Raw genomic sequence first — 15,726 nt, forward strand, 5'->3', positions numbered from 1 at the left:
AAAATTTTATCATTCATATTAATTAATTAGCTAAAAATTAAATTTATTGTTTATTTTTATTTTTTATATCGAATGAATATTTTTGATTTTTATCCAATAAACAAGTGCTAAATGTAAAAATATGAATTAGAATTATTGATTAAAGAAAAAAAAATTTTACTAATATTTAATAATCATTATATTCAATCTTAATATTAAATTATAATTAAGTTATCATTAAAAGTAAAAAGATTAAGTAATGCGAAATGAAAAAAAAAAAAAAAACATTTGAAAATTAAAAAATATTTTAAAAAGCTAAATCGAAAATTTTGTTTTTCTTGAGACTACTTGAATAATAATAAATTGAAGTATTAAACATTAAATTTAGTGTAATTTTGAAATTCAATCATTTTACTTTTAGTTTTTTAAAAGTTAAATAATTGAATTTTTCTTATCTTTTAAATTATTCGTTATCTTCCTTTTCCTTCTTCTCATCATTTTGAAAAATTTATCTACTTTCTATTTTTTCTCTTTTTTTTTTATATCTTTTCTTGTACAACAGATGGTTTATTGCCATGCCACATACCAATTTGATGTCAATTCATTGTTAAATTATTTGATACCTTATGTTGCTACCTTTACTACCTTTTATCAACTTCCTCATTTATTCAACAATTTTAATTAAAATCTATTCATGTAAGAAATTGATCATTTTAAATGAATATTTGGCAAATGATTTATTGACGGTATTAGAAGATAATAACACATTCTTCATCGGTGCAAAGTATGTTAATTTCATTACTTAATAAATTATTAATTATTTTAGTAAGTTAAAGGATGAAATTGATCATGTTTATTTAGATAATTAATATTTGTTTCAGTCTATTAGTACACTAAATTTTGCTAATAAATATTATTTGCTATTATCGTCGAAATTTAAAATTTCTCTCCAATCTATTAATTCAATTTTAAATGATAATTGCCATTAGCATGAGCCATTTTTGACATTTGTAATTAAATTTTAAGCAAACAGTTATTTTTATATTAAAATTTGAGAAAAAAAAAATAACAAAAATTTGCACCAACCATATTAAAAAGTATTTTGTGATATTTTTTTTTTTATTTTGTAATAATCACTCCATTTAATTTCTTAATTGAAATGCTATAGTGAAATGGCGGAAAGGGAATGATAAAAAGAAGGTAGAAGAAATTAAATTAATTATTATTAAACATAAAATTTAATTATTATCAAACATTCCAACAAAGATATCAAAATGATATCTTTCATTTATTTATCAAAAAACAAAAAGACGAATGAAATAAAATTACTTCAAAATAGACTAAATAATTTTTAATTAATTTTTAAAAACCAAGAATTTAAAAATTTTTTTTTCGCTACGAAATATTTTTTATGCACATGCATGCATACTTGCATTTTGCAAGCTATTATTTTATCAATTGCTACAACAATTGTTTTCAAAAAAAAAAACATTCAATAGATCAATTAATTGTTTGCAATCAGTAACATTAACAATTTTGATAATTGATAATGAATAATTTAAGGCTAAATGAAATAAATGATAATCGTTATGATAATTTTGCTAAGAATTTTTTTTGATATAATTTTTAAGAAGATAGAAATAAAGTAAGATTTATAGATTACACAATGATTAGATAATTGATAGCAATTAAAAAATGACAAATAAATTTCAGGAATCAAATTATAGCATTATCAGCTGAAAATTTTCGTTTGAAAACGATAGTACCATTAAATGTTACAACTATTGGAGCAGAAGAATGTTTAATGAAAGGATTTGACAAGGTTAATTCCGGTTTTGTCATCGTTTAATTAAAAGTAAACATATGCCATAAATTTTTGTTTAATCTTTTATCAGCTATTCTTGTTTATTACATTTAATTTATTTCATATAAAATATTTACGCATCATAAAATAATTTTATCATAAATGAAATAAAAAGTTTTCCATACAATGCATTGATGTGTAACAAATAAATGTAAAAGCAAAAAGTAAAATTAAATGTTGCGCAAAATGTTCTCACTAATAGCGCCAAAAATATATTTTGAGGGAAAATGTCAAAATGATATAACATTATTATTACATTATGGTAATAATTGCTTGTATATTTGTGGTACAAATGCGCTTTCACCACGTTGTCAAATAAGAAATGTTTGTTCATTTAATTCCTTATTAATTTATAATCAATAAAATTTTTTAAATAATTTTTAAAAAGATATAAGTTACAAAAAGAAAAAAAAAAAAGATGCATTATACTTAAGTATAACTTATTGTTTCATTTTTAATTTCCTAAAATTGATAAATTCTTTTTTTTCCAAAACTTTAGGTATAAAATTATTTCAGAAGCGAAATTTATTCGAAGAATGCGCAACTAGCATAAATGCTATTGGCCTTAGTACATTCAATAAAGATTGTCCAGCTTATCACTTATCATATGATAATTATACATTTACAGCATTAGCTGTTGATATTTCATGTCAAAAGCAAACATTACTCCGTGCTCTTCCGCAACAACAAAAACTTTGGTTACCAGTTAATGATGATCGTTGGTTTCGTGGTACTAATTTTGTTATAATTTAATTACTTTAGTTTAATTTAATATTTATTATAAATTTAACTTAAATTTAAAGTTTAACTTAACGGAAAGAGGAAAAGAAAAAACGATGAAATTAATTTCAAGTAACAATTGTTATGATTTTTTTTGATAAAAATTTTTAATTAGCAAAATTGAATAGAAATTTAATGGTTTTAATTTTAATTCAAAAAAAAAAAACAAAAAATATTTTAATATTATCATTTCTTTTAGAGAATTCATACAATCTTTTATTGCTTCTTTGTTTTTAATCATTTTTATTTTTTCCTAAATTTTGCAACTATTATTTCATTTTAGAACCAACATTTATTGCATTATTTGGTTGGAAGCAATATGTATATATTGTTTTTAATGAAGCAAATAATGAAGGCATACAGGTAAGGTACTAAATTAAAATTGATTAATTTAAATATTACATTTTTGTTAAAACTTTAATTAATTAATTGGTGCAATGATAAGTGACAAAAAGTTTTACGATTTATTCTAGTATTGATTATTGTTTGACAAATTTATTGCAGGGTCGAATTGGTGCCATATGCGCAAATGACGCAGGTGTTGCAAATAGTACGGCGCCCTACAAAAATGCATTCAATTTATTTGGCAAACTTTCTCTAATATGTCCTTTAGACATGAATAATTTACAATTGAAAATATTAAAAACAGCGCAAATATCTGCTAATTTCATTTTTGCTATATTTTGGAATGGTTTTGAACGATTACCAATATCTGCTTTATGTGTATTCGACCTGAATAAAATCGAGAAACGATTATTCGATGATGATAAAATTTCGGAAACAGCATGGAAAATAAATGATAATCATTGTCCAGAAAGAAATCAATCCGGTTTTCCGAGAATTTTAGATAAAACAGTAATTGCAACAAATCCAAATGCATTGTACATTTTTCCGGAAATGATTGAGTACGTTGTTATTAATTTGTTTAGATTAAAATTACAACTGAATAATTTTAAAAAAAAAAGAGACTTTTAATTGCTATCTTTTGAAATTGTTACTTTTGATATTTGATGCTTATTTCCAGGTAAAATTAATATATGAAATAGAATTTATTAACATATAGCACACACATATGACATAATATTAATTAAAAAAAAATAAATTTCAATAATAGAATTAAAAAAAAAATTACAAAAAAATCAATTTCAATAATTAGTAAAAAAAAAAAAAAAAAAAAGAATTAATAAAAAAAAAAGAAATTAAAGGATAGTATCTGTAAATGTGGTTAATGCTAATAATGAAAATTATCAAATTATGGCAATATCTAAGAAAGCAAAAGTATATGGTTTTATTTTCAATGGTATTTCTATTAATAAACAATGGACTGAGCAAATTATTGTTAGTGGAAAAATATTGGAAATTAAAATTCGAAAAGAGGTCTAATTTCACTTTGAATATTGATTTCACGAACGCATAAAATTCTGTTAGCTTTTCAAATTTTTAAATTTGAATACTAATTCAAAAACATAAAGTTTTTGAATTTTTGGTTCGAAAAAAAATTGAACTTTTATTAGAATTTAAAAAGCATTAAAGCAGCATTTTTTCATTAGCATTTTTTTTTTAATGGCTTTTATGCTAAATTTTCATAGTTTAAAAATAATTTTCAGTCTCGATTTACAGTACTCGCATCAAATTCTTTCAAAGAGTACAAAGTAAAAGATTGGTCTTCAGAAATTATCGAGAATATTAGCCAGAATACCGGGTATGTATTTAAGGAAGGGAAGAGAATGCTTACGGATTATATATTTGTTTTTGCTTTAAAAAAATTCATTTTGATTTAGGAAACAAATTTTTAGATCACATTATTCGTGGACAAATTTTAGGCAATAAATAATGAATAATTTATTTAAGATTTATCAACTGATAAAAAATTAAGGTAATCATAATGATACTTATAACCAAATAAGTAACTTATAATATTGAATTATAATTAAAATAAGTAAATTATGATACTGACTTATAACTAAGACAGGTAAATTATAATATTAATTAATAGCTAAAAATAAGTAACTTATTATAGTAGTAACAAAAAACAGAAAAAATAAGAAAGCATTAATTTGATAATTATAATTTAAGACAGCAATGTAATTGTGAATGGACCGATTGGAGTATTTGTTCACAGAGATGCGCTGGAGGATATCGAAGTCGAGAATGGCGATGTTTACCTGGTGACACCTGTAATTCATTCAAAGAGAATCAACAACAATATGAATCATGCAACAATGTATCATGTAATGGTAATTACTTTATTTCTATTTTACTATTATGTAAGAATTCACTATCATTATTAGAATCGTTATCATTGTTAGAATCTATAAAATCACCTCTAACTTTTTGTTTACTAATTTTGTTTATTAATCAATTAATTGTATAAGTAATAGATCTACAAGATTACTAGAATTTTTCTACTAACTTCTGTTTATTAATTAAAAAACTTATCAATTAATTTTATGAATAGTAAATGTATAAAATCACCAGAATCTTGCTATTAACTTTTGTTTATTAATTAAAAAACTTAGCAATAAATACTAATTTTATAAGTAATAGAATGCAAACAAAGATTTTTCGATATTTTCTTTTCAAAAACTTTTTTTTCTTTCTTTTTTTTTTTTTTTGCAGAAATTCGACGATATAGTGATTGGAGTCAATGGTTAGCATTAGATGGTAATAGTGAAATTCGATATCGTGCTAGTTGTGGTGTTGAAATACCTGATCCTATGTCAATTAAAGTAAGAATTATTCAGATATATTTGTATCAAATTGTTTAAATTATTTCAAAAAAAAAGGTTAAGAAATATAAAATGGTTTAAATAAATAAATGGTAAATAAATAATTAATGATTTTATACAAAGCAAATAACACTTAATTTGCTCATTTTTTTTTTTTTTTTTTTTTTTATAAATTTATTATTAATTAATCATTTTTATTATTACGTTTAAGACTATACTTCATGGATCAAAACGTGTACTTACGTATCATGAATGGTTAGCATGGAATGAATGGACAGCATGTAGTGCAACTTGCGGTAATAGTTTACGGAGTCGTTGGCGTATCCGGAAAGGTCTTATTATATCATACAATGATGATAATATTCAGTATATTGTCGAGCCATGTTCTATACCATCATGCAAATTTGGTAAGCATTTAATAGCTACAACACGTAGATCACGTGTTTTTAAGTCTGAAAATAAGAATAGAGTAAATTGTAATATCGTAAACATAAGACATATAGATGGAGCATTTAATAGCTAAATGACTTTTTTTTTTGATCCAAACAGAGTAAATCGTAATTTAGTTTAGCACATATATCTCAGTATGACGCATATAAATCGAGCGTTTAATAGCTAGATCACGTAGATCACGTTTTTTTTTGGCGCAAGGAGAGTAAATCGTAATTTAGTTTAGCACATATATCTCAGTATGACGCATATAAATCGAGCGTTTAATAGCTAGATCACGTAGATCACGTTTTTTTTTGGCGCAAGGAGAGTAAATCGTAATTTAGTTTAGCACATATATCTCAGTATGACGCATATAAATCGAGTGTTTAATAGCTAAATCACGTAGATCACGTCTTTTTTTGACGCAAGGAGAGTAAATCGTAATTTAGTTTAGCACATACATCTCAATACGACGCGTATAGATAAAGCGCTAAACGATTCGAAGTAATAATTAGGATTTTTTTTTTCTTTAACTTTAATCAAATTGCAGATGAAATGATTGAATGGACAAATGGAAGCAATGTTCGATGGAAAATTTTAAAATGTTCATCGCTGGATGATTGCTTCTATAAACTCAATAATATCAATGATTTTACCAACAGTAATGTTTGATAACATCCTCTAAAGATTGAAAATTAATTTCAATATACCAAAAAAGATGACTAATGGAATAGTTTATCAATTTTTATAGAAGATGAAAAGACAATGAGTAATTTTAAGAAATGTTAAAAAGAGTAATGTTTAAAAAAAATACTATATATCTGATTATTGTAGGATAAATTTAAAAAAGAAAAAAAAAAAAACTACCAAATGTTAATTTCAGATTTCTCCATGACATCACTATTATTAACTCATTCATTAATGTTTCTACTTGGTATTATTGTGAGAAAATTACAGCAAATGTTTCAATTCAGTAAAATTTTATGACATTCATTTTAATTTAGCTGAAATTATCTATCATTTATGATTTTTTAAAATGACTAAAGAATTGTAATGCCAAATAACATTTAGAATTATTCTCGAGAATTTATTTAACCAAATAATTTCTTTAAATAATCAATTTAAGATTTGCACATTTTCTTCAGAAAGAACGAATGAAATACAAAAAATGGATGAAAACAATCACGAAATCAATTGGTTTTTTGATATACGCAGCATGCGACGCATTCGCAGTGATTACTAAATTATCAGTTGGAATTTTGAGTAGCTGAATCGGAAACTGATACTCTATTTTGTAGCTAACATAAATTATGAATATAAGCATCAGGAAAAAAAATTATTACTGTCGTCTATCAGTTGCACAACGAAAAATTCATACGAGAATTAAGAATGAAAAATTCAAGTAATTTAACTTTCTATAAGAATTTATACAAGAAAAAAAAAAAAAAAAAAAAAAAAAACATGAAAATGCAGTGTACCTAAAGGACAATAAGAAGGCATTTAAAATAAGGCCTTTAAAATTTAAAGTTTTTAAGAAAATTTAAAATTAAAATTTAAAAATAAGCTCTATAGAATTAACCATATCACATTTTTTTTTTGATAGAAGAGAAATAATTCTGCTTACAAATCAAACATTTATTCCTCACTTCACAACGATAAAAACAATGTACGAATAAAATTATTAACCTGAGAGCAGGGATGAGTAAAAAATGCTAGTCAATTCAATTTAAAATTACTAGTGAAACACCAAAAATGCTTAAAAATGAAAAATTATTTTCAAAAATATATTGACATCGCAGTAATACCGTCAAAAATAATTGATGAAACGTTGTTTCACTTTTGAACAACGTAAATGTGAAATTAAATTAGATGAAATACTTTAGACTATAAGAATGTAAAATGAATGATAAACACAGAAATTTATATAAGAAAGTTCGTAGTATAAAGTTCACATAACTACTAGGTAAGTCAAATCCATATTGCTTGTTTAAACAAAGGTACTTTAGCTAATAAATGGGAAATGAATCTGAAAATACAATGACAATAAAATTTACGATGAAATTATTTCCTTTATAAAATTAAACATCACATTTAAATTGAAACTAAGTATTATAAAGTATATATTGGTGGAAAATAATCCATCCTAAAATATATGTATATGCTCACTAGCAAATCTAATATCTGTAAAAGAATTTGAGCTTTGTTTTGAATATAGTTGTAAATATATTCAAAAAAAAAAAAAAATTGAATATATTATGAAAAAATTTTAAATTAGAAATTTAAAAACACTTGGCTAATTTTCCTTGATAAGAAATCAAATTTGATTCAAATAGATAAACAATTGTATCAAAAGCATTAATTGATCATCTTACATTTTATAATTAAAATTGAAAAACGACAAGACAAAATGGGGACTTCCCATGCCGGGAATCGAACCCGGGCCGCGTGGGTGAAAGCCACGAATCCTAGCCACTAGACCACATGGGAGCTTACAACCCACTTCGTTTGCTCAAATCTAAAGGTTAATTTAAGTAAGACATTTAAATTTTAATAAAATTTTATTATGAATTATTTATCAATAAACAAAAAAGAAAGTCTAAAAATGATAGCTAATAACGATCAGATCAGAAAATAATGGCACAAAATAATTATTTAAAATAATCAAAACAATATTGCAAGAAAAAAAAAAAGAAAAAGATGAAAATAGATCAACAAAGATCAAAATTAATTAATTAATTTAACACAAATTAATTTTTCAACAAAAAAAAAATAGCATAGAGAGAGAAGAGAAGAGAGAAAGAAAGAGAAAAGTGAATGGAAATAACAGCGGCTGCATTAAATAAATGCGATTTAAGAGTGGAATTTTGTCAGTTTGTCGCGATAGTTTGCAAAATTAGTATTTTAATTTCGTTTTATTGCTGTTTTTACATATTTATCTAAATTATATTAATTCTTTTATTTAAATATTAGTAGACTTATATTAATTCTTTTTAAATATTAGTAAATTATATTAATTCTCTTATTTAATATTAGTAGAGATTAGTAGACGTTGCAAATAATTCATTTCATTATTTTATTCCAGTTAATAAGTCGAATTCAGATTGTTTTTTTTTTCTTTTTAAAGAGCCTACTTACACGTACGTATCTTTTACGTTACACGAACTATAGTACGTACGTTACATAAACTATAGTTTTGCTTTTTTTTTTTTCATTATATAATTTTTTTATATAGTTTTAATATTACGCTACGTGTGTTACACAAATTATAGTTCTATTATTTTGCGTATAAATTTACTTATCATATTTATTATTTCTTTCCTTCATTTTTTTTTTTTCAGTTTTTACAAAATCTTATGCTGTTTTATCCAAAAATTTTTTCGTATAAGGTGGCGAAATTGAGATAGCATATGATGCTTCGTACAGCATTTTGTAAGTTCATTTTAGCAAGTTTTTTTTTTTTTTTTTTTTTTTCCCTTTTTCTAAATGAGACAAATTTTGAAAATTTGTTGTAATATTTATTTTGAATTATAGAATGTTGCCCTTTATTGTATAAAAGTGATACTTTTAATTGGCAAAAACAGAATTTGTTTAGTAATAATATTAAATTTATCAAGTGATATTTAGTTCATTAAAGTATAAAATGGCAAAATAATTATGTGAATTAAAAGAATGAACATAGCTTTTAAAAAGAAGTGAGCAAATAGGTGACAGAAAAAAAAGAACAAACTAGAGGAGTAAATTCTGAAAACTTTTGCATAATACTTTTTAAAAGCTTTATTTCTGTTTATACAACCGTTCTTTTATGTATTCACATGCTCTACGCATTTTTAAATGCTATCATTTTCCATATTAATTATTCTTAAACTGATGAAAAATTTTACTTTTTATATCGAATTTATTTCATTTTTATAATTCATTCTTTGTACTGCAGTGCTGGAGAAGCCTTCACATGCGCTGTTCCGTACCTGTGCATTCAGCGGAAAGTTTAATGAATTTAAAGGTAGATTGTTTCGTGCTGCTCAGTCATCACGAAAACGAAATGTTGCAACAAAGGATGTAATTGAAGAGGTCGGTTTTTTTCCTTTACCTTATCTACTTCTAGTGAAAGAGGAAATCAAATTTTAATAACACTAATATATCATCTTTGATTAGGATAAAATAAAATGCTATTAATGATAGAGTACGATATGGATTTAAGTGGAATTATTACTCATCTGATTGGGAATACTGAAAAGATGGAGCAGAGAATTACCGATAACCATTTCTTCGGCAGAAAAAAGATTATTAGTGAAATTGAAGTATTTTATAACTAAATTTCTCATTTTAGAATACATAGGTCGTTGATTTCAGACTCGTGCTATGTTAGAATTTGGCTTGACACGTGAACATCTTCAGAATTTGCCACGCAAAGAGCTTTTTCCCAAGAAAGCAATGTATAATGTGGATGATGTATACCGCAAAGCATTGCAGGTTTATAAGTTTGTCAATCAAAAATTTTTAGTGAAATTTAATATTCTTAGAAAAATTCTTTTTTTCAGGTACATGGTAGTGAAAGAGGTATACAGCAAAGGATGCAATTATATCAGAAGTATTTGTATCACAATCCATTGTTTGACGAGAGAAAACATGATAAAAACCAATCTACTTCGTTTGCTGCAGAGGTAGTTGAATTTTCATTTTAATTTCATTCAATTGTGTAGAAAAATTTCAATTTGACATGTAGTTATTGTCCAATTCTCCTTTTTATTTTACCAATTAATAAAGACTAATTTGCAATTACCAGTTATTCTGTCTAGGATGCTACAAATGCTGTGAAAATTGCATTGGGCACAAATTTTCTTGATGTTTGCTTCAAATTATGTGGCACATTTATTACTGGTTCGTTCGGAATCTTTCCATCATTTTATGCTCAATATTAAACTGTATAAAAGGAATTGGTGGATGCTTCACTTAAATATTTGTTGTTTGCGTAGGGGTAAAGAAACGGAATGTTCTGTGAGGTTTATTATTTGAAGTCAAGATTTTGAAATTTTTGAATTTTTATCACTTTATTTGCTAAAAGTATAATTATAATTTAGGATCAAAAAGCTTAGCTGCAGAAGGTTTGCATAGCTCGCTGGATTTAACCAACCAAATTATTCTGATGTACGGAATACGATATTCGAAATTAAATCCCACACCAACTTATCCATATGGTTACGGCAATGCACGATACATTGCTTCGTTAATCAGTGGTTGCTGGCTTTTTGGATTTGGTGGTGGTGTTTCGCTGTATCATGGTATTACAGGTTTTCTTCATCCTCATGCAATCGAATCACCTGCATGGGCAAGTTTACAAAAAAAAAATTGGACTTCTGGTTAAGACTTCTCAAACGATCTCAGACTTTTTCATGTTGGAAAAATATTGAATAAAAAGCAATATAACTTTTTCTAAAGCTAATGGAGTAAGCTTAGTATTATGCATAAATTTGATAGTAATTTGGAATAAGCAAACATGCAGGAATTCATTAAATAAAATTTTTGTGGAAGTATAATTTTTGTAGTGAATTAGAGTTAAGGCATTTTCTCGAAAGATCTGTTATTTTGTTGAAGACTTTGAAGTATAATTTTCATCTATTTCTCTTCTTTTATTTTTACGAATTTTTAAAAAGCACTGATTGTAGATTTCAGGCATTTATCACTTTGACAATGTCTTTCTTACTACAAGGATCGTCAGCGTCATATGCATGGTGGAAAGTACGACGGAAAGCAAAACAGTGTCACATGTCCCTCACTGAATATGGTCATTTAAAGTCTATTTTTTTTTTTTTAAATATGGAAATTTTTTAATTAAAATTTCTTTTTTTTTTTGGTATGCAGCATAGGCTAGAATTACTATCGAAGTTATAACATAACCGTGATTATATTCTAACCCAAATTATAGAATCGGCTGAGTGACGGAACAGTTCAATTTTTTCTTCTTTTTTTAGAGCAATATTTTTCGATTCTTTAGCTTCAATTTTTTTTTTGAAGGTTTATTTCTATTAAGCAAATGCATCATTTTAGATATTACCATATAACAGTATGAAAGATTCATGTAATATGTTTAGTTTGAATTATCAAATGTGATGGTTTATTTGTGAAAATTGTATTTTCAGTGAGAACAAGTGCTGATCCAAGTTTAAGTGTTGTATGCTTGGAGGATTCAGCATCAATTCTTGGAGCATTTATTTCTGCTTCATCAATCGCATTGAGTTGTGTGCTGGAAACAAGTATTCCAGATTCTGTTGGTTCAGTTTTGATTGGTATTTTGTTAGGTAGTATTGCTGCATTCATTATTCGTAATAATGCTATGCATTTGGCAGGAAAATCAGTTCCACAAGTAGTAATCAACGATATTGTGGCACACTTAAGACATGACAATATCATTAAGTTAGTTTTTTCTCTTTTTTTGACATTTCTTATGCAATATGAAATGAAAATTATCACAAAATTATTTACAACTTGCAAGTTTTAAGTTTAATTTAAGTTTAAATTTAGTAATAATTGAACAAAAAAAAAAAAAAAAAAAACGGATAATGAAGTAGAAGAAAGAGAAAAAAAAAAGGTTATTAATATCATTGATTAATTCTGATCACCTATAGGTAGGAGAAATGGAGTTTTTTTTCTTCCATTATTACCAAATTTTCTTTTTTTGTCGTAATGATTACAATTAATAATTATAATGTCTCTTAAAAATGAGTGAATGAAAGTTTTACTATATAATTTGTAATGTAATAGCAATAATAGACTCCAGAAGTCATATTTGTTTATCTATAGGTAATTAGAATTAACTAATAATATTGATAATAATAATAATAATATTGACCTTTTTTTTTTTCCTACTTCGTTATCTGTTTTTTGTTCTATTATTACTAAATTTAAATGCTATATTTTTGGTTTATCGGTTTGAAAAAAAAAAAAAACATATTATATACTCTTAATATAGATCAGTACATGATGTGAAAGCAGTTGGACATGGAGTTGGACAAGTTCGTTTTAAAGCAGAAGTTGGTTATGATGGAAGAGCAATTACCAATTTGTATCTTTCCGATTCATGTCACATTCCATCTCTTATTGAAGTTAGTTAATTTTATTTTCATTCTAGTTAATTTTTATATTTGAGAAACTCTTCAAGTTTTTAAATCTCTCAGATGAACACATATTTATGAAGTGGAAATTTTTTTCAGTTATTTGTACAAAAAAAAAAAAAAAAATTTCAGTTATATGTGTATTTTTTTTTTTATTAGAAATTCATCTTTTTTATGGCTCTTATATAGAAAAATTTATATTGTTTCTCTTCGACATTTTCTGCAAATATCAATTTTATCTCATATCTCTTGGGAAAAGTTATTTTTTTCTTCTTTTTTTTTTTTTTTTTTTGAGAAGTGTTCAGCGTATGAAAAGTAAGAAAAAGATTAGAATTTCTTCTGGAAAGATATTTAACACTCTAGAGACAGGAAAACTCAGGAAAAAAAAAATCTCTAAAAGAAAACTGTGATTTAAAAGGATATGTTTAAATATTCTTTAAAGTGGAATATTTTCAAAGTGATTTTCTGTTGCCCCTTTTCTATTCACAGCTCAATTTTTAAATGGTCTTTAACTTCCCCTGAATTTTTACACCTTTTGGTATAATTTTTTTTTTTTTCAAGTATTCCAAAATCTGAATCTTCTTATTTCAAAATTCGAAATTTAATTTTAACAAAGGATTGCAAGATGAGATTTTATTGAGCATAGTTGAATGCATTATGTTAGTGTGAGTGCACAAGCAAACAACATTATAAAATTGTCTTAAATTGCATTAGTTTGTGTTTCAAACTATGCACTAACATCAATTGATAAACAAATGAAAAACTTGGATTTATAGATACGACTTCACTTTTTTTTTTCTTTTTTTTGGTTATTAACACACTTGCTAAAGTAGCTCCTCTTCAAAGGACTTTTTCTATTAATTTTTTTAACGGTTCTTTTCTAAACAAATTTTGAGATGCCGCTGTAATTTTTGTTTAAAAGCTATATAAGCACAAAAATATATTGTTCTTTTTTTTCATCAAAATTGAAAACTAGTTTACAAATGTACTTTCTTAAGTCTTCTTTTTCTTCTCTTTCTTTTCCAATTCTATGTAAAAGAAAAAATGAAAAATCTTAAACTGAAAAAAAAAAAAAAAAAAAAAAAAAAGATACATTGTATTGAAATTTACTGATTTTTTCTCCGAAACACATTTTCGGAAGATTTTATCGAAATTTATTGAAACATTGATTATTTGTTTAATCAGATGTTGCTTACGAGGCAATATTTACTGATATATTCGCTGTTGAAGATAATTTTAATTGATAAGCTTTGTGAGTATTATGAGAAATAATATAGTTAATTTTATTTTATACTAGTAACTCTTTACTTCCATTTTTTTTTTTTTTTTTTTTTGTCGTTTTTATAATTTTTGTTGTCTTCTCCTAATTTCTTTCAATCAGTTTCACCTTTTTCTTCTCAAAGAAAAAAAAAATAAAGCACTGGAAAATATGAAAAATTAGCAAACATAATTGTATTTCCAGTGCATTAAGTTTAGATATTTTAATTATTTTTAATACGGTGAGTGGCTGTTGTGATTGATTGTTACACAGACATATAAAATATTAATGAATGATGCCGAAACAAACAAGAAATTGAGTAATTTTTGTAATTTTTTGTTAAATTTTTATTTCGAAAAATTATTATTTCGGTAATTACGTTCTCAAACAAAACAGTCATATATTGTAAAAAAAAAAAAAAAGTTGATTCATTCTATTTTCATCATTGTTTGAATTCTACCTCATACTATCTTGCACTTTTACTGAAAATTATAGTAATATATTCGTTTGATAAGGAAATATTTTAACTTTGATTTATTTATTTTTTCCAAAATCTTCTTGAAATTGTTCAAAATTTTATTCTGAACATTACAATTTTACCACTTTATAATGCTTTTCTATAAATATATAAATAAACATTATAGTTTTACTCTCTAATTTTCTATTTTACAATTCATTGAATATTTATCATACAATGTGAAGTAAACAAATATAATGAACAATTATCAAATTAATGAATATGAATTGATTTGATAAATCTGATTCAGGAAGCAAAGAAAATTAAAGATGAGGAAGGATTACGACGCTTTATGTTACATCATGGTGAGCATATTGTTAATCGTATAGCTGATGAAGTGGATCGTATTGAAGAGATGATCAGGAAGAAGCATCCGGATGTTAAACATGTTGATTTGGAACCATTATAAATTATTATTATTATTATTATTATTATAAAATGTTATTTAACTTTTTAAATCTTTAATCGTATGAATAGAAATTTCGTAGCACTTTAATAATTGTGAGATTTTATCTTGTAAAAAATTCTTTTTCTTTTTTTCTTTTTCTTTTTTTTTTTTTTAGGTAACACTGTAATATTTTTTTTTATTTACATTTGTTGAGATATGAACAGTGTCAGTTTAAATCTTCATCTTCGACTATAACAACAACAACAAAAAAAAAAAAAAACGAAGAGTCAAACAAATGAATATGATATTATATTTATTAAAAAAAATCATGTTCATAATTATAGGAATAATCTAAATTTGGTAAATTTGATAAAGTTTCAGCTTTCTTTTTTTTTTTCGTATTTTTTCGAAAATTATTGTACGTATTTTGTGGTTTTATCTTTTCTGATCTATATTTTGTATTCACTTATCTGTGATTCTTTTGAATTCGTTTTGATTTATGTTATTCTTGCAGTTTATCAGTTAGCTATCATCCCATATGTTATGGTTTCATTTTCATCAGTGTATCATTTTAAATGCATCATTTTAAGATCACATAAACAAATGCTTTTAAAAATGAAAAATTGTACAGATTGTTATTCAAAAAAGAATCATTATTTAGCTTGAAATT

General features: G+C 24.7%; 2 protein-coding genes and 1 non-coding gene across 3 annotated transcripts; 2 read left to right on the forward strand and 1 right to left on the reverse strand.

Moving 5' to 3' along the window:
• Nucleotides 1-605: 605 nt before the first annotated feature.
• On the forward strand, nucleotides 606-7,027 carry Bm8878 (uncharacterized protein; the record flags this gene model as incomplete). Its single annotated transcript, XM_043077779.1, has 14 exons — nucleotides 606-763; nucleotides 1,693-1,801; nucleotides 2,066-2,167; nucleotides 2,360-2,573; nucleotides 2,907-2,986; nucleotides 3,128-3,528; nucleotides 3,829-4,000; nucleotides 4,231-4,325; nucleotides 4,700-4,860; nucleotides 5,243-5,352; nucleotides 5,564-5,759; nucleotides 6,335-6,445; nucleotides 6,668-6,757; nucleotides 6,930-7,027. 14 exons carry the CDS (start codon nucleotides 606-608, stop codon nucleotides 7,025-7,027), a joined length of 2,097 nt encoding a protein of 698 aa, XP_042933713.1.
• A 1,172-nt stretch (nucleotides 7,028-8,199) lies between these two features.
• On the reverse strand, nucleotides 8,200-8,271 carry Bm14556. The gene has a single exon. It is a non-coding gene; the product is annotated as a tRNA-Glu (tRNA).
• A 920-nt stretch (nucleotides 8,272-9,191) lies between these two features.
• Bm11710 (cation efflux family protein) lies at nucleotides 9,192-15,077 on the forward strand (the record flags this gene model as incomplete). Its single annotated transcript, XM_043077780.1, has 10 exons — nucleotides 9,192-9,213; nucleotides 9,716-9,852; nucleotides 10,135-10,254; nucleotides 10,323-10,445; nucleotides 10,581-10,662; nucleotides 10,863-11,110; nucleotides 11,455-11,566; nucleotides 11,922-12,195; nucleotides 12,752-12,884; nucleotides 14,919-15,077. The coding sequence occupies 10 exons, from the start codon at nucleotides 9,192-9,194 to the stop codon at nucleotides 15,075-15,077; spliced, it is 1,410 nt and encodes a 469-aa protein (XP_042933714.1).
• Nucleotides 15,078-15,726: the final 649 nt, after the last annotated feature.

This window comes from Brugia malayi (assembly GCF_000002995.4).
Source record: "Brugia malayi strain FR3 genome assembly, contig: Bm_v4_Chr1_scaffold_001, whole genome shotgun sequence".
Taxonomy (NCBI): domain Eukaryota; kingdom Metazoa; phylum Nematoda; class Chromadorea; order Rhabditida; family Onchocercidae; genus Brugia; species Brugia malayi.